At 42.5% G+C, this 21,676-nt stretch overlaps 1 protein-coding gene across 1 annotated transcript; it reads left to right on the forward strand.

The window, feature by feature from the left end:
• Positions 1-2,029: 2,029 nt before the first annotated feature.
• On the forward strand, positions 2,030-15,356 carry CHGB (chromogranin B). Its single transcript, XM_045833727.1, has 5 exons — positions 2,030-2,236; positions 7,253-7,299; positions 7,823-7,916; positions 12,376-14,129; positions 14,938-15,356. The coding sequence occupies exons 1-5, from the start codon at positions 2,188-2,190 to the stop codon at positions 15,019-15,021; spliced, it is 2,028 nt and encodes a 675-aa protein (XP_045689683.1). The 5' UTR covers positions 2,030-2,187; the 3' UTR covers positions 15,022-15,356.
• The last annotated feature ends 6,320 nt before the right edge of the window (positions 15,357-21,676 follow it).

A 21,676-nucleotide genomic window follows, 5' to 3' on the forward strand; every position in this document is an offset into this window, starting at 1 on the left:
AGGGCTATTCTCAGGGGTTTTAAATGGATACTTTCGTGCCAAGAACATTTTTTTCTGTTTGTTTTAAAATAGTATCAGAGTTTGGAAAAATGCAAAAATAGTATTAAATATATCCATACACCTTTCACTCCTAGTTTCCCAAAGATTATCATGTTGCCCTGCTTGCCTTGGTATTTTCTTCTTCTCCCTGTAACTTTATCCTTATAATCTTTTCTAAAACATTCAAAAATAAATTGTATACATGGCACCCTTTTGCATTTAGATACTTCAACATGTATGTCCTAAAAACAAAGACATCCTCTTACATAATCACGGTACACTGATACAATATTTATTATGTAATCTACAGATCTTATTCAAATTTTAGCAACTATCCCATTAATATCCTTTATAAGACTCTTCTTTAAATGTTCTGTGACTGTGGTCTTGGTGAAATCATTCCCAGCCTTTTCAGGAAGATGTTGTGATGTACTCAGCACATGCAAAAAGAATTCAAGCCTCATTGATTTTCAGGGAAAAGACACTGAAACCCCCTTTTAACTGTGCATGCAGACATCTGCATTCCCGGAAAGAGAGCCCCAAATGAAGTCTCACTTGTTCCCCAAAGCATGTGTTATCAGAGAAGTTTCTGATTTTTTTTCTTCTTTGTGCAGGGCATTTGCCTGCTGCTTTTCTGATTCCTCAAAGACAGAGAGAACCCACATTAAAAATATCCTGGAAGTTGTTTTTGCTTTCCTCTCACACATCATAACAAAGTAATTTCCTATTTCAAATTTAAAGCAAAAAGGATGCACAGGGATTGTGGGATGTACTAGTTCCTACAAGCAGGTTAGTCTATTCCCAGCTCCTGAGACTACGGCTCCATTGTAAAGGAGTAGTAAGAAACCAAAGGATAACAACCTAAATAAATGCCCATCAGAAAGGGGACTAAATACATTCTAGTGTATAGAGTTAATGTAATACTGTGGAGCCATTCAAAATAAGATGCAGCTGTTTATGTCCCAAAATACATTAAGCCTAATAACAGAAAGTGGGTTAGTCATTTTTGACTCTGCAGAGAGGAATCGGGGACTTGGGGAGATAGAGGTGGAGGAGAGACATTTATAGCAAACCATTTTGTAGCATCTGACTTTCTCATTTTTACCATGTACATATGTTATGTGCTGAGGACGGAGGTCATGAATGGTAGACAGGTAGATAGATGATAGATAGATGATAGATAGATAGATAGATAGATAGACAGACAGACAGGCGGGCAGATAGAATGAATCATGAGTAGGTAGATTTAAGACAAAAAGTTTGAAAAAACAGCAAGTTCCATATTCCCTAGCTGCATCTTTTGTTTTTATTTTTTAAAGATTTTATTTATTTATTTTTAGAGAAAGGGGAAGGAAGGGAGAAAGAGGGGGAGCAACATTAATGCACCAGAGAAACATCTGCGGGTTGCTTCTCCCACGCCCCCAATGGGGGAGGAGGGGCCTGGCCCCAACCCAGGCTCGGGTCCTGACCTGGGATCCAACTGAGATCTTCCATTTTTGCGGAGGGCGGAGGGCGGAGGGCGGGGACCCACTGAGCCACACAGTCAAGGCTTGCACCTTTTGTTTTTAAAGCCGTCATTCCCTTTTCCATTTTTACCACTGTGTAGTCCCCTCTTCTTAGCAGGAGTCTCATGCTCCATTGGGTATAAGACACAAAACAGACTTAATCATGGACACAGTCTGAACAAAACCGCACAGCCTCCAACACACTTTTTTAGACTTGGAAATGTAGGGGGTAGGGGAAGATGAGGAGCAATTCGGGGCATTCTAAGTGGGACCTTGTCTCTCCCCGGGTCTCAAATCGGCATTACCTCCCTCACCCTCCCATTCCTTCTTCCGCCTTACTCCCCACCCCCACTCCAGACCCAGAGCGCTGGACTGGCGCAAATTGCCGCCTACTCGAGCCGCCACCCCCGGGGCCGCCTCGTGACGTCAGGGCTGAGCGAGGGGGCGCCGCCTCCCGGGTGCCCGCCCCCTCCCGTCCCTGCGACCGGTACTTGCCCTTTAAAAGAGCGGGGGCCTGCGCCACACCGCGGGTAGCAAGACGCACGACTGCTTTCCTGGAGCATCTTTATCTCGTCTTCCATCCGCATCTCGCTCCACTGGTCCAGCTGTCATCCTCTTGGCGCAGATTCGGGCGAGCCCGGCCATGCAGCCGGCTGTGCTTCTCGGCCTCCTGGGAGCCACGATGGTGGCCGGTGAGTGGGCGCGGCGGCTTGTTCAGCACCGCGGACAGCGCCAGCCTCTGTCCTCCCCGCGGTCCAGGGAATCTTGGCTGGAGGATACTGGGAAAGAAGGAGGGTTAAGTGGAAGGTTTCTCTCTCTTGCTTGAGGTTCTTAATTTCTGCTCTTTCCTGGGTGTTTCGCTTCAACTTTCCGCTCCACCGACTGACTTGGAAAAAGCCAGAGGTCTTCCAAGCCCAGCCCGGAGAGTCTCAGTCTTTTCATATGAGTTTTCCAATGGATAGGAAGAACAGGAGCCCGTGCCTCCAAGGCACGTTATGCTTACTTCTAAATTGTAAGGCTCTCTCTACCATCTAGAGAGATGCGGTTATAGTCTTATTCTGTATCTGTATATAAGTATTTGTTTGACTTTTTAAAACCAGATAACCAAGGAGTGACAGGAGTACCTATAATGCGATAAAGTCGACACCTGTATATTTCCCTTTGTTGCTGTTATGATATAAATGTGACGAGCTAAAAGTGCATCTCATGTATATAAGATATCATATCTTTTTTATTATCGTGTTTGTATATAGTATATGTATCTGTGTGTTCATGTATATGTGTGTACAGGGTTAGTGTAATATTTTTCTGTATTCTGGAGAGAGGTAACTTCACAGTCAAGTTAATGTATTTTGAAGTTATGAATGGACACTTCAGTAGATATTTTGAGTTTTGTATTCCAGAAAAAAATAGATTATAAAAATAACCACAAAAAGATCCTTGGAGTAGTAAAAAAGTTGTTTTAGTCAATTTAAGAGGATGAAATTTTTGTCTTTTTATAATTGACATCACATGATGAAATACTTGGCAGTGTCTCTTGATGTGGAAGAATGTGGGATTAATCTTTCAAACTAGCTCTGGAGATTGAAAAAAAGAGAGAGAGAGCATGTGTGTTGAAGTAGTCACTAGGAATATTGAGACCATTGAGAAGTAAATAGAACACCACCAGATTAAACTAGAGGTTTTCTTTGGTTGTTTTAATGAACTCATAGGAAAAAATTTTTTTATCTGAGATTGAGATTCTAACCAGATTTGAGGTATTGCTATCCATGAATATTAAGTTTTTATTAACAGCAATTGCTGGATCTAAAATGTAAAGAGACAAAAGGAAAGCTAGTGGTAATTTATTTCATTGCAAGATACATACATCCAAAATTTTCTAAAATGTTTGCGCTTTTACAAACTGCCTATAAATGTTCTCAGTTCAATTAAAGAAATCCAAATGAATAATTTAGAGTCCTTCTGGGCAAAAATACCTTCAGAAAGGCATTGCTTAAGAGGCTAAAGCTGTGCTATATGTTGTGGTATGGACCACAATAACAATGGTATTTGTGAAGCTTATTTAACTGTAGAGGTGAAATACTTACAGCTCCCTTATGTAAGGGAATATTTTAAGGGGGGCTCATATCTTAATATGAGCTAAAATAGAGACATTATATTCTTTAAAATGTTTTAATTGAGCTATAATTCACACACCATAAAACTCACCATTTTAAATTGCATTATTTTGTGATTTTTAGTATATTCACAGATTGTATAACCACTATCAAATTTTGGAACATTTTCATTACCCCCAAAGAAACCCCATATCCATTAGCAGTTATTTTCCACTCCCACCTCTCCCAATGCCTGGAAACAAGATATGATAACCTTCAAGCAGAGTTTGTTATTTAGCAAAATCACAGGGCTGGGAAGAAACTCAGGGAACCATATGGTTATTTTTTATTCTTAAGAGCTTCTGGAGGGAAATCTACACATTTTTACAGTAACTACTGTGCACTCTAAAAATTAATATGAATAACATAGCTGTATGATAGCCATATTATACCAGGTTAAATGGTTTCTGCATTCAGAAGGACTTGCTTAATTTGTTATTTTATAGCTGTATTTTAAATCTGGTATGAAACCTTGATAGTCTTATGAGATATTAATAGTTTGGGTGTTATTTTCAGATTTATTGTACACTATTATTTGAATTTTTTCTAGCATTTGGCTACTTTATTTTAACATAGCCATTGGCTTTTCTTCCGTGCTTCCTGATTCTTTACACAAAAACAAGGTAACTACTTTAGGGGAATCAACTTGTTTTGGTTATTACTTGTTTTGGTTATAACTGTTGTCACAGATTCTGTCAGAAGAAATACAATGGCACTTTTTTGGCTCACCAAGATGCACAACATACTTTTACAAGGAGACCTTAGTTCCTTTCCATCAAAAAGATTTCTGAAGAGCTACAGTCAGAGAAACAATACTATTTTGTAATAATAAATATGAGCTACAAACTGTTTAGAGCAATAAAAGAAAAATATTTATCTCGCTCCAAACCTGATGACTGTTAATACTTTGGCAATATCATTAGTTAATTTAAAAAATGCCTATTTTACATTTGTGGGGGTGAAAAAGAGGGAAGTATTAACAAGAAACTGCAATACCAAAGTTTAGTAAAGCTAGATTTTTAAAAAGGCATCTTCTAGTTTACTACAGAAGGAATTCTCTCAGTAATTTCTTTCCAGAAGACTTACTGATTCCAGGTGGAAAGAGTAAGTGCTAGCCCTGGCTGGCGTAACTCAGTGGATTGAGCGTGGGCTGCGAACACAGGTCACAGGTTCGATTCCCAGTCAAGGCACATGCCTGGTTTGCAGGCCACGGCCCCAGCAACTGCACATTTATGTTTCTCTCTCTCTTTCTCCCTCCCTTCTCTCTCTAAAAATAAATAAATAAAATCTTTAAAAAAAAAGAAAGAGTATGTGCTAAAGTGGGAATGCTCCCAAATAACAGCTTTTGGGGGGATAAAATAGTGGCCCAGCATAGTGGACCCTGGGTGCCAAAAGTGGGCCATCTGGATCTTGACTGAACTGCATATTAGGAAGAACATGGGGTCTTCATACCTTGTTAGCTGCTTCTTAAACATTTTACAGATCATTTTAACATACTGAATAACTTTGGGCTTCTTGAAACAATTGAAGTAGACCCCAGGCTATGCTTAGAAAAGAAAAATTCAGTAAGGTGAATAAATGGAATAGGTGTTGTATTTCTAGGTTGAGCCCTATGATACATAATAGTTGGAGGGGGGCAGTTAAAGAGGCTTGGGAGCAAACATTTTGGGAGGGAAGGTCATGTTGCTGGTTATAAATAAGCTGCATTTGAATAGATTACATCTCCAATGTCTGAGAGTTTTTCTGTCACTCCAGCTAGCTCTTCTCTTATTTCAGGGGCCTAGAAGAATATTCTGCACTGAACTTCTCCTACGGCAGTGCCAGGAGAACTGAGGCGATGAGCCTATATTATATAATTGCTTTGTGCTTGTCCAGTGGAAAAGCTTAGACAACACAAAGCCAAAGGGAAATACAAAAGTAGCAAAACAGCTTTGAGAGAAAAAAGAGAAGGCACTGGAAAATTAAAATTGCCTGAAGCATTTCCTTCCTAAAACATACAAGGTCTGTCCATAAAGTATCCAGCCACATAATATGAAAAATAGACACTTTCTGAAGAAGATACCAGATACAAGAAACATTGTACATAAGACAATGACACCTCAGTCCCCTTCAAAGTAGACACCCTGGAACCTCACACAGTTTTCCCAATCGCCATCAGCTACTCCCATCGTATTTTCCTGAATCTCATCGATGGTCTGAAATTTCTTCCCTTTCAAAGATGACTTTAGTTTTGGGAAAAACTAGAAGTAACAGGGCACCAAATCTGGGCTGTGGGGGGCTGAGTCACCTGGGTGATTTGATGTTTCACAAAAAAACCTCTGCACGAGACATGATGCATGAGTGTGTTGTCATGATGAAGTGACCAATCACCAGTTGCCATAGCTGCAGCCTCCTGAATCATTTGAATAGTTTCTGTGGAGGAGTGTTTAAGCATAACACAAAATTTGATGCAGATTCATTGCTCTACTTTCTCATTTTGGATGTGACAGTCACACAGTACACATGCTTACTCAATGGTGTCTGCCGCCCCCACCGACTAGTACAGTGAAGTCCTCATTGTTCACACATGCACATTCCAGTCCACTCTCCTTGGCTGCCAGGTTACATCGATTTTGCACAAACCATTCTCGTTATATTAACAATGGCTGGGCTTTTTCCAGACAGACCTTGGACTTCAATCTGATTTAAAATAAGCAGAATCTCATGGAATTTAATTTAAATGAATTATTCTTTTTAAATACTCTCATAAGTAGTTGTTAAACTTAAGTATCCTCATAAATAGTTGTTAAACACCTACTTGCACATATTATGGACTTGGAGCTCTACTGGTAGAATTAGATGTGTCCCATGTTCTCTGCATGGCTACAGACAACATAGGGGTGATAGACAGCATTGACTGATACAGATGCATAAGCGAGCTTGTTCAGGCAAAGAGCTGGGGGTAAAAATGGGGTACTTGATTATGTGAGATAGTCATAACCATGTTTTTGTAAAGGAAGTGAATTTGGGAGAGGATTTTTTGGGCGGCAACAGGAATAGGCAAAGGGAATTACAAATCTCTACTCATTTTGAATGGGCAGAAGAGTGGAGGAGGGCACTCTGGTTTCATTTAAATTAGGTTTATTTTAAACTTTTCACTGAAGTATAATATACATATAGAAAACTGCATAGATCATAAGTATACAGCTTAATTAATTTTTTATGTATTGAACACACCTGTGTGATCAGCACCCAGATCAAGAAACTAAACAGTACCAGTATCCCCAAATCTCCCCTTCCTATGGTCCAAATTGATTTATACTGGATATAATTCAGCATTCATTTTCAAATCATGTTGAAGACATTGCCAGGGAGAATAGCTATGTGTGTGTTAGTGTGTGCCTGTGCACGGCTCCTGGGCAATCATCCCCAGCTGTCTTCTCCCTGTTCATCTCTGACTCTGCCCCTCTCTCCAGGTATTGCATGTGCGGGGTTGGGGAAGATTTTGTGTTTGAGTTCACACCACTTTCTAAATCAACTCAGGTCATGTCCCATTCTTTTTCTCTTTCAAAGCGGTCAGTTCTATGCCAGCGGATAACAGGAACCACAGTGAAGAAATGGTAAGTTGAATATACGTGTAGAATCTAGACTTACTAGTGTATCTAGACATCTAGACTCTAGGTTCTCAACTCCTTATTATACCAAATCAAACAAAATAAAAAGTGAAAACAAACAGACAACACAAAAGACAATGTGGTCTTACAAAACCAGGTTTTCATCCCTGAGAGAATGGGGGCAGAGGATGTTCCTCCTTCCCTGGGCTCTCAACTCCTTCCTGGATGAGTTAGTGCCTCTGAGGATAACTGTGTGCTCACACCCTCTTCCTTCCAACTTGCTCAGAAGTGGGTGTTTATTGCTCCTCTCAGAGCAATCTTGGCCCAGTGCTTTCTTGCATTGCTCTGTGGAGAGGCCTCAGAAGTCTCATTACAGTCCTGTAAATCTATATCCCTGCCCCCCAAGGATCCTGCATCAGTACAGGTCACACAGCCAAGCCTCTCTGGACAGCAGCAGCTCTGTGTTGAGTCATCTGCCACCCCATTGATACCAGGCTTTGCCAACGTGCTTTTGGGTTCCCCCCCTCAGGTGACTCGCTGCATCATCGAGGTCCTCTCAAATGCCCTGTCAAAGTCCAACGCTCCACCCATCACTCCTGAATGCCGACAAGTCCTGAAAAACAGTAAGTTTCCTGCACTGCAGGAGACCTTTGTCCCTGGAGTGGCCCTTGCTCCTGCTTCCTCTAGTTCATCTTCCACTCTACTTCCAAATGAACCAGAGATAAAACGCAGTGGGGGAAGTACAGACTAGACTAGTGTCTGGGGAGATGGAAAGATATGGCTTCTAGTCCCTACTCTGACACTTAATATCTTTGTGACCATGGGAAATACCCCTTGCCTCCCTGGGCTTATTTCCTTAAAGGAAAATGAGGGAGTTGAACTCAGAGATAGTCTTTGAGGTGTCTATCATTTGTCAAATTCCTTGGTTCCAGAATTTGGATTTTTAGAACAAGCTTTCATTTGGGTGCAGGAAGATGTGGGGAGTGCTTGTTTGTGACTGGAGGAGGAAGGATTGAGTGTTCTGAGAATGCTGGAAGATGAAAGGGTACAAAGAGATTTTAAAATTATTCTTCTCTTTGCCTTCTATTCTTGACCGTGATGATCTTCCAAGTTAGAAGCTGGGAGAGGTGACTTGGAAACTTCTGGCCTATTTACATGACACATTGGTTAAGTCATTTTAATGCAGAACTTATTCAAAGGGAGGTGCTACCAAATGGTACCAGGATTTCGGGCCTGAGGACTTGAAAGGGTGAGGGTAGAAGCAGAGCATCCAATGAGTCAGAGCAATAACCTTCTTAGTTTAGATGGAGATGTTTTCTCCATGCAAATCAGCTTCTGCTGAAAACAAAATTTGAACAGTGATACAAGCAGTGTCCATTGGGAGTTGACATTAAGAAGTCAATTTTGTAAAACTATGCAGTCTCTTTTATGCATGAAGTCAAACTGATTTGAACAACAACAACAACAACAACAAAACAAAACACTGTTCCCTTCAGCACTTTTCTCTGTTTTTAAATTTTTAGTCAGGCTAGGAACAGCGACTTTTTCTTCTTTTCACCTTCAAAATCTTTCAGTGCAAGATAATACTCTTGCTATTGCTGCACATGAACCCCTGAGCATAAAATGGTAAAAACAGGTATTAGCACCTGACCAAAAGAGTTGCCTGGGGGGACTCAATCCACCATTGGGGGTGTCAGGGTAACTGTAGTAGGTATGGGGGCTCAAGCCTGTATTGGCCCCCTGGATCCAAGTGGAAATTTCTCCATCACTGCCTACACACATACTTACAGAATTTCTCCCCAACTTCCTTTTCCAGCCATCACAGGGAATGAGTAAGGGCAGAGTAGGTCTTTAGGCAGGGACTAAAGAATCCTCCTTTGGGCAAACCCATCTTGCTACCTTTTTCTTCCTTTCCTTGTTTACCAGACAGGTGGGAAAGTTTGAGGTCTGCCATAGTTGGTCATCAAAAACCATGATTGCTTAGGAAAAGCTGTTGTATGAGGGCTCTGCTTGCCTACCAAGATTGGATTCTTAGCCCTAAGGGGTCTTTTGATATTTGTTGTGAGAGCTCCAGGTAAACTGGTAAAAAACAAATGACCGCCTTGGCTGGTATAGGTCAGTGGATTGAGTGCGGGCCTGCAAACCAAAGGGTCACCAGTTCAATTCCCAGTCAGGGCACATGCTTGGGTTGCAGGCCAGGTCCCCAGTGGGGGATGTGAGAGAGACAACCACACATTGAAGTTTCTCTCCCTTTTTTTTGTCCCTCCCTCCCCCTCTTCTAAAAATAAATAAATAAAATCTTTAAACAAAACAAAATGACCCATGTCTATCAGGACCCTGGTGCCATTATATCTGAGGCTGCAGACTCCAAAGCCAGCCAGGGACAGAGCAACAAATAACACAAAGGAATAAGCAGGACAGGAAGACACTCCCAAACTGTAGGATGTAGGTTTCTACCTAAGGGGGAGCAGATATTTCTCAGCTTTAACCCTATAGTGGAGAAGTACAGACTCTGTAACCAGATTTTCATATTTTTTTTCCAAAAGAAGTTAAAATTGGGATTTTAAAACACATCTCCTGGTATTTAAGTATTGTTTCTGAATTAGAATTTATTTAAAATATTATTAAGGCCAAATAATTCACCTGTAGGGCTACCAGTTTGTGACTTCTGTCCTATTCCAGTTTTCTCTCCCTTGCTGGTACATCTTAAACTGACCCAAAGGCTGGTGGGGCTTTTAGCCAACTGGATGGATGAATTGCTTCATGCAGCTTCCCTCCCTCACCTAGTTCATCTCCATCTCCATTGCCAGCCTCTCCAGCACATCTCTGGAGCCAACATACACTTATTGAGCAAAATGAGCATTTGAAGAGTAGGAAAGAATCACTGGTTTATGGCTTGAACAGACATTAGGGAATGTGTAGTGCAATTTCTTAACAGGTATAAGAATCTCTTTCACCAGGTTGATCTGGTCATCCTTGGACCATCATAGGGATGGAACAAGCATTTTCCCCTTTCAACTTGAAAGTAAGAGTGAGCTTTACACCTTGGTTTTACAGATTGACAATGACTGTGCTTGCTAATCATAGATAGGCCTCCTCTGATCTCACCTGCGGGGGCTTAAAGCTAAATTTAGGAGAAAGTGCTAAGCCTCAGGCACAAGTTGCTATAGGCAGCACACAGTTAACTGGAAAAAGGTAAAAATACTTCTGTTCCTGACCAGCAGGCAGTAGGCACAGCCTCTGCCCTGGGAAGCTGAGACCCTGTCTGATCAGTGGCATTATTTCAGCTGATGCTCAGAATGACGTCAGTATCTGGCCAAAGCCTCCCTGCTTCCCTATGCCTACCTGGCCAGACCCACCAGCCTCCTTGCTGCACATATCACTCACCAGTGGCTCCGAAAAAGGCCAAGGCACAGGTGAAGGGCCAGTTCCCAGGTGTCTGGGTGTCTAAGGGTCACGGAGTCAGGGGCATCTCAATTGTCTCATAAAACCCGAGAATGTCCTCATGGCAGGCTGGGCCTTAAGCAGGGAGATACAGACCTTCCACTATTCCTTGGATATCTTTTGCAAAACAGACCATTCTTTTTGTATTTTGTAAATGTCAGTTCAAATGACTCACCAGAGCTGTTTAATAAAATTACTGTGTGAACCACAAATATAATTTCAAATTTTCTAGTAGCCACATTAAAATGATAAAAAGACAAGTGAAATTAATTTTAATAATATATTTAATTTTATCTAATATATTTTACTTAATATATAATTTAGATACTTCCAATAAATATATGATATATATTATCCAATACATTCAAAATAGTCATTTCCACATAAAGTCAATATTAAGTATTGAGATATTTTACATTGTTTTATACAAAGTTCTCAAAATCTGGTGTCTTACACTTAGAGCACATCTCAGTTTGGACCAGCCACATTTCAAGTGCTAAATAGTCACTGGGGGTGGGTGGTCCCTACAATGAAAGGACAGCTCAGATGTGGACACAGAGCTGTGAGTGGCCTTGGATTCAGGCATTCTCTCTGAACTCAGCGATCTCATTTGAAACCCAAATCTCCCAGCTAACAACTCAGAGAGTGTTAATGGCATATCTCCTTTCACAGGATGTCCTTGAACTAAGGAGGATTTAGTAAAGGATCTGTTGACATTTGGAAAAGATGGGGGAGAACAGCATTCAATTAAAATATCAGTTATTACCATCTACTATTGACTCATAAAACACAAGGATAACTCAGTATACGGAGCTTCATCCTCAACTTTGAGAACATGTTGGGCAGATGGGACCCGAGTGAAGGCAGAAATGGCCTTTCCCCTGCTGTGTAGTTTTCTCAGGGGAGAAGTATACACCTTTCTTATCACCAAATACTAAGTAATATTGTCACTTTCTGCTAGGTTGAGTCTACACAGTTGATTGGGTAATGAAAGCCTGATGAAATAATAATTAAAAAATTTTTAATTCTCTTTTGAATACTGATATTTCTTATTTTGGCTATTTAACTTTATTTAGCAGGGTTCTACTTAGAGCTATGAATACAATGTTAACTTTTCAATTCGTACTTAGAGCAAGTATGAAAAGAATGGTTCTAAATCACACCTCTCTGAGTCTCAAGGTCTTAGTCTGCAAAAAGATGAGGTTGAACTAGATAAATCCTAAGGTTTCTTCTGGTTCTAAATTATAATATTTTATTTTTTAATTATGTATTATTAATTATGCTATTATAGTTGCTCCAATTTTTCCCCTTTGCCCCCCTCCACCCAACACACAAATTATAATATTTTATAAACCTATACTTGGATTTCAATTCACTCATTAGTAGTACCAATGAGAAATGCTGCTGGTTAGGTGCTTTGAAAAAATAAAAATATAGAGAGTTTATTATTAGATTGAAACATAGTCATGGAGCTTTCATACCATTTGCTTTTAAAATGAGTATAATCTTCATTAACTTAAAAAATTATCCAAGTGATTTTCAGGGTCCTTAGGATCTATAGTAATCACTAAGGCTGGTACTTGTTGAACTACAAGCAATTCTGAAGTTATTCTTACTCTTTTTAAATTTTCATTACAGGTGGAAAAGAGGTTAAAGATGAAGAGAAAAGTAAAAATGAAAACACAAGGTTTGAAGTAAGATTGTTAAGAGACTCAGCTGATGCCTCAGAAGCCCGAGGGCCCTCCAGCAGGGAGGACACAGGAGTCCCAGGGGAGATGGACACACAAGGCCCATCAGTGGCCAACACAGAGGGAGGTGGGCACAGCCGAGAGGGAGCAGGCGAGTCCCAGGGGAGCCTCTACCCCTCTGACAGTCAAGTCTCCAAAGAAGTAAAGACATACCATTCTGAGAAGAGTGAGGGAGAGGACAGGGAGGAAGAGGAAGGAGAGAAATATCAGAAAAGAGAGCATGGGGATGGTGGCAGTGAAGAGAAACACCTAGAAGAGCCAGGAGAGACACCAAATGCCTTTCTTGACAAAAGAAATCAGGCCACAGCTAAGAAGGAAGAGGAGGTAGTGTCCAGATACGACACACACTCGGCCAGGCTCCCTGAGGAAAAGACACACAGCCAGGAGAGGAGTAGCCAAGAGAGTCCAGAAGAGACAAGGAGCCAGGAGAAACACGTCCAAGAGTCTAAAAGTCAGCCTGGGAGCCAGGAAGAATCTGAGGAAAGTGAGGAAGATGCCAGCCACGAGGTGGACAAACGACGCTTGAGGCCACGACATCACCATGGGTGGAGCAGGCCTGACAGGTCATCTCAGGAAAGGAATCCTCCCTCTGAGGCAGGGGGACAACCCCATGAGCAATCTGAGGAGTCAAACGTGGGCCCGGCCAGCGTGGGGGACAAGAGGGGCCATTATCCCACCCACGACAGGGCTTCAGAGGAAGAACCCGAATATGGGGAAGAAGTGAGGAGTTACTATGCAGGCGTCCAGGCTCCTGAGAGCCTGGAGGGGGCACGATATTGGAGCAGAGGAAGTGAGAAGTACAGGGCTGCCAGGCCTCCCAGTGAGGAGATCCAGGAGGAGCAGGACAAGAGAAATCGCCCCAACTCAGAGCATGACAACACGGCACGTGGATATGGTAAGGACAGCGAGGAAGAGAGGGGCCCAGAGTGGGGGTACCGCTACAGAGCTAGGGGTGGGGAACATGGTGCCTATTCTCCTCCAAACAAAGAAGAGAAACGATTCTTGGGTGAAGGACGCTACCGTGTTCAAGAAAACCAGATGGACCAGGCACGAAGGCACCTACAAGGGGAGTGGCAAGAGCAGGACAGAAACTACCTCAACTATGGTGAGGAAAATGGTGAGGAAGGAGCCCACGGGCCGTGGCAGCAGCAGGAGGACCTGCAAGACACTAAAGACAACAGGGAGGAAGCTAGGCTTCAAGGCAAGCAGTATGCTCCCTATCACACCACCGAAAAGAGGAAGAGATTAGGGGAGCTGCTCAACCCGTACTACGCCCCTTCCCAGTGGAAGAGCAGCCGTTTAGAGAGAAAAGGCAACACGGATGACAGTTTACTGGAGGGTGAAGAGGGAAATGGCCTGACCTTGAATGAGAAGAATTTCTTCCCAGAATACAACTATGACTGGTGGGAGAAAAAGCCCTTTGAGGAGGATGTGAACTGGGGATACGAGAAGAGAAACCTCGTCCCCAAACTGGATCTGAAAAGGCAGTATGACCGCGTGGCTGAGCTGGACCAGCTCCTGCACTACAGGAAGAAGTCGGCCGAATTTCCTGACTTCTATGACTCCGAGGAGCCCCTGAGGCTGCGCCGCACCTCAGACAATGAGAAGGATGCGGCTCGCCCAGGAGTGCTGACAGAGGAAGAGGTACCGTGTGGGGATTTTGTTCAAAATTAACTTAGGATGGTAATGTTGATATGTTTGAGACGGTCTGAAATTAATAGGGAGACACTGGTGGGGATTAGTCACCATGATAACGTAACCCTACTTAACGGAGTGGAGACAACACCTGGGTTTGATTTCTAATATCTAGCCATTGTCCACATTGCTGCCCACCTCATCCTACTGCTGCGCTTCTCAACCTTGGCCACATACTGCAGTCACCTCAAGAGCTTGAAAAACTACTGATGCCTGGGACCCACCCCCCGAGATTCCACTGGGAACGGGGGGCTGACGGGGCATCGGAATTTTTGAAAGATCCCAGGTGGTTTCAATGTTCAGCCAAGGTTGACAACTGAGTGTTCTGGTGTCTTCCCTTCGTTATTTGACTTTGCATCACTATTTCCCAGGGTAGGAAAAAACAGATGGTAAAGAAATTAGTTGCTTTGGTCTATCTTTGCCAGCTTGTGACCTGTAACCATCCGAAATTTACATCTGGAAGAGGTGACATTAATTGAGCTGTCCCCTTTTCCTCATATTGACTATGTAGGTGATTCTCAAATCTGAACGTGCATCAGCATCATGAGGGATTCCTAGCTTTCACAGTTTGTGATTCAGTAGGTCCCATGTGGAATCCAGGAATCTGCACTTCTGACAAGTTCCCCAGTGGTGTTGGGTGTCTCAGCCTCTAACACATCAAAAATTCCCATTTATACTACCTTAAACTACAACAAAATAAATTAGTCTAGGACCTCATGCTTTTATTTATTTATTTTTTTTTGCGTGTGTTTTCCAGGAAAAAGAACTTGAAAACTTGGCTGCAATGGATTTGGAGCTACAGAAAATAGCTGAGAAGTTCAGTGGTAATCGAAGGGGCTGATGGTTGTTGGAGCCAAGGGCCTGTTTAAGAAGTAGGCTTCACATCACCTGTTCCTACCACATAACTGAGAGACACCATTTATTTACCCAGAGGCAGAAAGTAGAATTTACTATTTATTAAGTGCTTGAGGCAATTAGAAATGTCTTTAATTTTTGCCAGAATGCTATTGAAAATAAGAATAGCATGACTTGTAGCATATTCTTTCTCTGCAAAAATTGACCTATTAACATGCTTGTGACAATGACTGTGCTACCATCCTTGAAAAAAACGTGTTTGCATCTGTTTAAAATAATAAAAGATTCACCTGAAGCCAAAAAGCTTCATGTTCTCAGATTCCTTTGGGCTAACAGAGAAGAATGTGATTTTCAAATCCATTCTTTAAAGTGAATTGTAAAAGACTACACTACTAGGATGTAGAAGCCTTTGGATGCAGAATTTTTTTAAAAAAGTGAAAATTTCAAGAATGTAAAGAGAAAGAGATCAGGAAAACACAGCCATTCCCCTAGGCTAGAGGAAGATGAAATAGGCTTGAAGAACCTGTTTGGAAAAGAAAAAAAAAGCCCAAGCATAAGACACTACTGTAAAAATTCTGTTACCTGGAGGCATCTGGGAGTATCTGGCCAATGGTCAGTTTTCACAGCCAAGGAGAAAGCCTGGGTAATTGGGAAGAACTCTGGATTGGGAATCACAACATGTGGGCTGGCCCAGAAAGATGCCCGGATCCTCAGGGCCTGATTTCTATTGTAAGCAGGCAGGACTTGGACTCTGGTACCAAGTAGCTTTGGATGAGTTATTTTCCCTCTCTGGACCTCAGGTTCATCAGTAAAATAAGGCCATCTGTCTCATTGGGTTGTTATGAGAATGATATGAATTTCTGCACAAGACTCAGAGCAGTGCCTGGCATATAACAGTGGTGCAGGAAATGTAGCCGCTGCCATTGTTACACCCACAGCTTCTTACAGTAAGACAGTTGGACAATTCCTCCTTCTCCCTCCTTTTACCTGTCTTTTGATTCCTCACCAACGAGTGCTTCTGCTTGGTTGATTTCTACTGTTTTGACAGTTCTGGTGAAGAGCTGTTTTCAGGAGGTAGCAAAAGTAAGTCTGGGGATCGTATATGGCTTATATTCATCCAGGAAAGCCTGATTCTCCTTCTGATAAAGTCAAGAATTATCTGTGCTGATTTAACCAGATTATTTTAGATTAATGTTCAGTCTCATACTACTGCAAGAGGGTTTCAGCCTGCAAGTCTGTTTCTCTTTCTCCCGTCTCTCACACACATGCGTACACACAGTGGACACTGCTCACAGGGAGAAGCTGCTGGCAGATAGAGCAAAGCACTGCATGACACCCAAGCTTGGTGACGGTTCACACAGCTTCCTCCTGGCCCACACCACCTTGCCAATGCCCCGTGCATTAGCACATGCTTTTATTTTAGTTTGCAAACACTTCAGGGCAGGGGAGTGTGTGGGCACAAATGATCTATCAGGGATGCAGGCAACACTAAGAGAATCCTGCCTGGTTTGTGTGCCCAGCAGAGTGCCATTTGGGTCTCGGGATGCCACAAGGACTACCCAGAACCACTGATTTCTTTTTTTAATTGAAATGATATATGGCCCTGGCTGGTGTGGCTCAGTGGATTGAGTGCCAGCCTGCAAACCAAAGGGTCACTGATTTGACCTAGTTTAGGGCACATGCCTGGGTTGCAGGCCAGGTCCACAGGTGGGGGCACTCGAGAGTTAACCACACATTGGTATGTCTCCCTCCCACCCTTCCCCCGTCAATAAATAAATAAATAAATAAAATGATCTATATTAATGCTTAAAACATCAAGTTTATGACAAAAACACTCTGGCTGTAGGGAACATGAGGGCAGAAATGCAGACGCCAGTAAGTGATGGTAGGGAGGAGCAGTTACACTCTGGGTCTGTTTAAGAGAGCCATGGCAGGTAGAGCTGATAGATTTGACGTGGCATGAGGGAAAGAGGAGTCACAGATGATGTCAAGGTTTCAGGCCTGGAGAAGAGAGGTGGGGAGACTGCAGGAGGGACTGCCTTGAGTTGGGAGGTGTGGGCAGCTCGGGTGTGTGAAGTTTAACATGTGACTCCACACCAAGTGGAAGTGTTGAGTTGGGTATTTGGGCCTGGAACTCAAGGAAAGGTCTGTGCTAAAGACAATGTGGGAGTCACCATCATAGAGATGGGATTGAAAGCCTTCAAACTGGGGAGATCGCCTCGTGTTACACAAATGAGCCCAGGACAGCCTTTGTGCATTGGCCCCCAGGTGGGTTATTTTCTTCACTGCAGGCTGAGAACTGTTAGCTCAAAAGCCTGCCAGTGCCACACACAAATTTTACACATCATTTATTTTAAACATTGTCCGCATGAGCAAATGTGTAGACATTTAGGGCCTACCTGCTTTGCATACCTCCGCTAAACACCACCCAGCATCTGCTGGCCATTGATAAAATAGTCTTGCAGTTATAAAACCCTGAGCCTTGTAAGTTATACGACTGTTGCTCCTTAGAGCTCTCAGACCCAGCAACTCCCTGCCACACTGCTGAGCGACACTGCCAGACACAAAAGGTACCTCTCCGATTCCCCTCTCCCAGGGAGTTCCCTTGTCCCCCTCACCTCAGTAGCAAACCCAAGGTGTGGCTTCTAGACAGATTCCTGCTGTGAGGGACATCTCCCCCTACATTCAAAACCTGTTAGGTGTCACCTGGTAGAAGAAAAAGCATGTGTGTGCTACTGCCACCTTATGGTCATATCCGTCTTTGATCATTTCCCAAATCCCTTCACTGATGGAGCAAGTATGGACAAAAGTAGACACAAAAAAATGAAGAGGTGCAACTGATGACCCCTAGGGTACACCAATGTTTCTCTAAACATTCATCTCAGAGGTGATGAGGAACTAGTAACAGAGATGGAGGTAGAAAGGCCAGAAGGACAGGAGGGAAACCAGCAGAGTGATGTCCTAGAAGCCAAGTGACAAACCACAGCAAGGAGAGGGGTCAACCTGCTGGACACTGCCAGGTCTGGAGGACCCAGAAGAATCACTAAAAGCCATGGTCACCACACGCTTTCTTAAAGGGCCAGATAGCACATATTTTAGGCTTTGAGACCACATGGTCTCTGTCACAACCATTTGACTGTGCCATAGAACAAAAGCAGCCAGGGACAATACATAAACAAATTAGCGTGGCTGTGTTCCAATGAAACTTCATTTCCAGGCACTGCAATCAGAAAGTCGTGTAACTTCCACATGTCACAAAATGATTCTTCTTTTGTGCCCCCACCAACCATTTACAAAATGGAAAAATCACTTTTAGCTTGCAGGCCATACAAAGACCTGGCAATGAGCCATACTAGGCCTGTGGGCTTTTGCCGACTTATTTTTTTTTTTAATCCTCACTCGAGGACATTTTTTCATTGCTTTTAGAGAAAGAAAAGGGAGAGATAAAGAGAGACATCAATGTGAAAGAGAAACGTTGACTGGTTGCCTCCTTGTATGTGCGACTAGAGACCGAACCTGCACCCTGGGTGTGTCCTGACCCGGAATCAAATCCACAACTTTTTGGTCTATGGGACCAACCAACCCACTCCGGCCCGGGCTGCTGACAGGATTTACATCAATCGTATCTCTTATTTTTGCCTCATCTCTTCCTTGTGCCTGTCACCCCACAGCTTTAGCTACCTCGTGTCACTCACAGGTGATGGAAAAGAACTGGGAGAGACCACTGTACCCACTTGTGGAAAGCACTCCCAAAAGGCTAAGAAACTTCTGCTCTCCTTACCTCCACCCTCTGGATTAATTTCTCCACTTTTGGTTTAGAATTTGTTGGTTTAGAATGCCAACACTGAAACAGATTGAGCCCACTCACATTTTGAAACAAAATTCTTTAACACATTGTCACATGTCAATGTGAAATTGAAATGTCAGGGATCTTTCTGGTCTTGTTTTACTATCTCAAGTAAATGTAACTGCCAGAAGCCTCTATTTTAATGGAACTGTGAAAGAGGCAAAGAAGGGGTGGCGTATATGAGATTATTTCCTATGCTTCAGAGATTTTGCCTGTTCTCATAAAGGGTTAAGAAGCAGTGAATATCTAATAAATGTTAATGAGGGTTATCAGTTGCTTTTCAAATAGCTAGCTGTTCAGACACTTACATTTCTTGCCATCTGACCTGTGCTACAAAGTTAAATCCAACAAAAAAAATCTGTAATCTGTTTTACAAAAACAGAGGCAACATTATATTTAAAGACATTAGATACTCAGGGGACCTTTCTAGAACTGCACTTAAAACCTTCCAAAATCAGCAACACTTAGAACAGCAACTTTCAATGTTTTTCATCTCATGGCACACATAAATCACTAAAATTCCGTGGCACATCAAAAATATACTTTTGCTGATCTGACAAAAATAGGTATTAGTTTGATTCATTCACACAGGACAGCTATTGTTTTGGCTGTTGTCATTTTTTTATTTGACAATTTAAGGGAAGAGGTCAGTGTCCCTGACTAAACAGTCAGGTACTGCATGTTTTGAAAATTCTTGCAGCACATTGGTTGAAAATTGCTGATTTAGAACATAAATCTTTTTTTTAGTTTTTTTAAAGATTTTATTTATTTATTTTTAGAGAGGGAAGGGTGGGAGATAGAGAGAGAGAGAGAAACATCAATGTGTGGTTGCTGGGGGTCATGGCCTGCAACCCAGGCATGTACCCTGACTAGGAATCAAACCTGCGACACTTTGATTCGCAGCCCACGCTCAATCCACTGAGCTTTACCAGCCAGGGCTTAGAATATAAATCTTAATGACCAGTTTAGGAAATGCCTTTTAGTATTTAGTGTTGCTCTTGCAGTATTTAAAACCAATGCTTTAAAACATAATGCAAACACTCTAGCCTTTTTCAGAATTTTGTACATTTGGAGGGGTGTCCTAAACGTCCCCCCTCCCACTGAGTGTACAGCTATCCATGGCCAATTCATTCTGAGAGAAATCTAGAAGCTAGCCACATGACTTCCACACATCAGATGACTATGTCCGTACTGAAGTGGGAAGAAAAGGTCGAGACACACTCCTGGCATAAAGTCTACCCCTGGCCCAGTGCCAGACAATTGAGGGGGAACCCTAAACTCTCAGCTTATTCTTGCACCCCAGCTTTTTGGAAAGCCGGTGGGGCTTGTGCCCACGAGACCCACAGGAGGAGGGCGAACAAAGCAGCAGTTCTCGGCTGCAGGTGAGCACTTACCACAACTCTCTCTACAGCTCAGTGCTGAGGGAGCAGCAAAAAAACTCCGTCTCCTAGTTTCTCCCTGGAAGAGGCTTAATCATTATTTCCCAGCTGCTGCCCGAGAATCGAGCTCATTATCAGTCTGCATTTAGGCACTGACAGCAGTTCTCCCCTTTGGGACACAGAGGGCTTGGTGCTGGCACACCCTCAATACCTGGGAGCCTCTAAGAACAAAGATGGCAGCCTGGACAATCACAAAAGTTTGAGAGACAAACCAGGAGCTCGGACTGGGCTGATTGATGAAGTTCATTTCCTACATGATACCATCAGTCTGTCCAGGCTGGAGAGGTGGCTGCTGTATCTAAAGCGCAGGCACCAACACAGAGTGAAGGACAATGAAGAAATGGAGGAATATGTTCCAAACAAAAGAACAAGATAAAGCTCCAGAAACATGTTAATGAAACAGAGGTAACTGGTTTACTTGATAGAGAGTTCAAAATAATGGTCATAAAGGTGCTCACCAAGGTCAGGAGAGCAATGCACAAACAAAGTGAGGAGTTTAACAGACATATAAGATATATACATAAGCACCAAACAGAAATCACAGCTGAAGGAATTCATCCACTAGCCCAGCCTTACAAATGTTAAAGGGGGGTCTTCACGCCGAAATGAAAGTTGCTGACCAACTATTTAGTAACATGGAAACATGCGACAGTATCAAACTCATTGATAAACAGTTAAATTCACGATAGTCTCACTTATACTCGTAATTCTAAAAGACAAAAAAATTAAAATAACTATAACTAAACAAATTTAATGGATACTCAATTAAGATGTAAATTGTGACATCAAAATCATAAAATGCAGTGTGGGGCGCAAAACTGTAGGGCTTTTGTTTGTGGGTCTATCTGAAGGGAATGAAATCATGGCCTGGAAAAGATGCCTGCACCCCCATGTGCACTGCAGCATCCTTCACAAACACAGAACACGGAAACAAGTGTGTCACCGAACAGATGGATAAAGATGTGAGATATCTCTCTCTCTCTCTCTCACACACACACACACACACACACACACACAATGGATTTACTATTCAGCAATGAGAAAAACAAGAAATCCTGCCATTGGCAATGTGGATAGACCTTATGGTAGCCATTACGTTAGGTGAAATAAGCAAAAGACAAATACTGTATGTCATTTGTATGTGTAGTGCAAAAAGCTAACTTGTAGGAACAAAGACTAGAATGGTGGTTGCCAGGGTCTGGGGGCAGTGGTGGGGAAAATGGGGAGACATTGGTCAGAGGGTACAAACTTCATCATAAAACTGGTAAGTTCAGGAGACCTAATGTACATCATAGTAAGTAGAGTTAACAATACTGTATTATATCCCCGAAAGCTGCTAAACTTAACTGTTTTCA

The sequence above is a fragment of the Phyllostomus hastatus genome, unplaced genomic scaffold, assembly GCF_019186645.2.
Source record: "Phyllostomus hastatus isolate PE091 unplaced genomic scaffold, TTU_PhHast_1.1 phas_contig_17, whole genome shotgun sequence".
In the NCBI taxonomy this organism is placed as follows: Eukaryota; Metazoa; Chordata; class Mammalia; order Chiroptera; family Phyllostomidae; genus Phyllostomus; species Phyllostomus hastatus.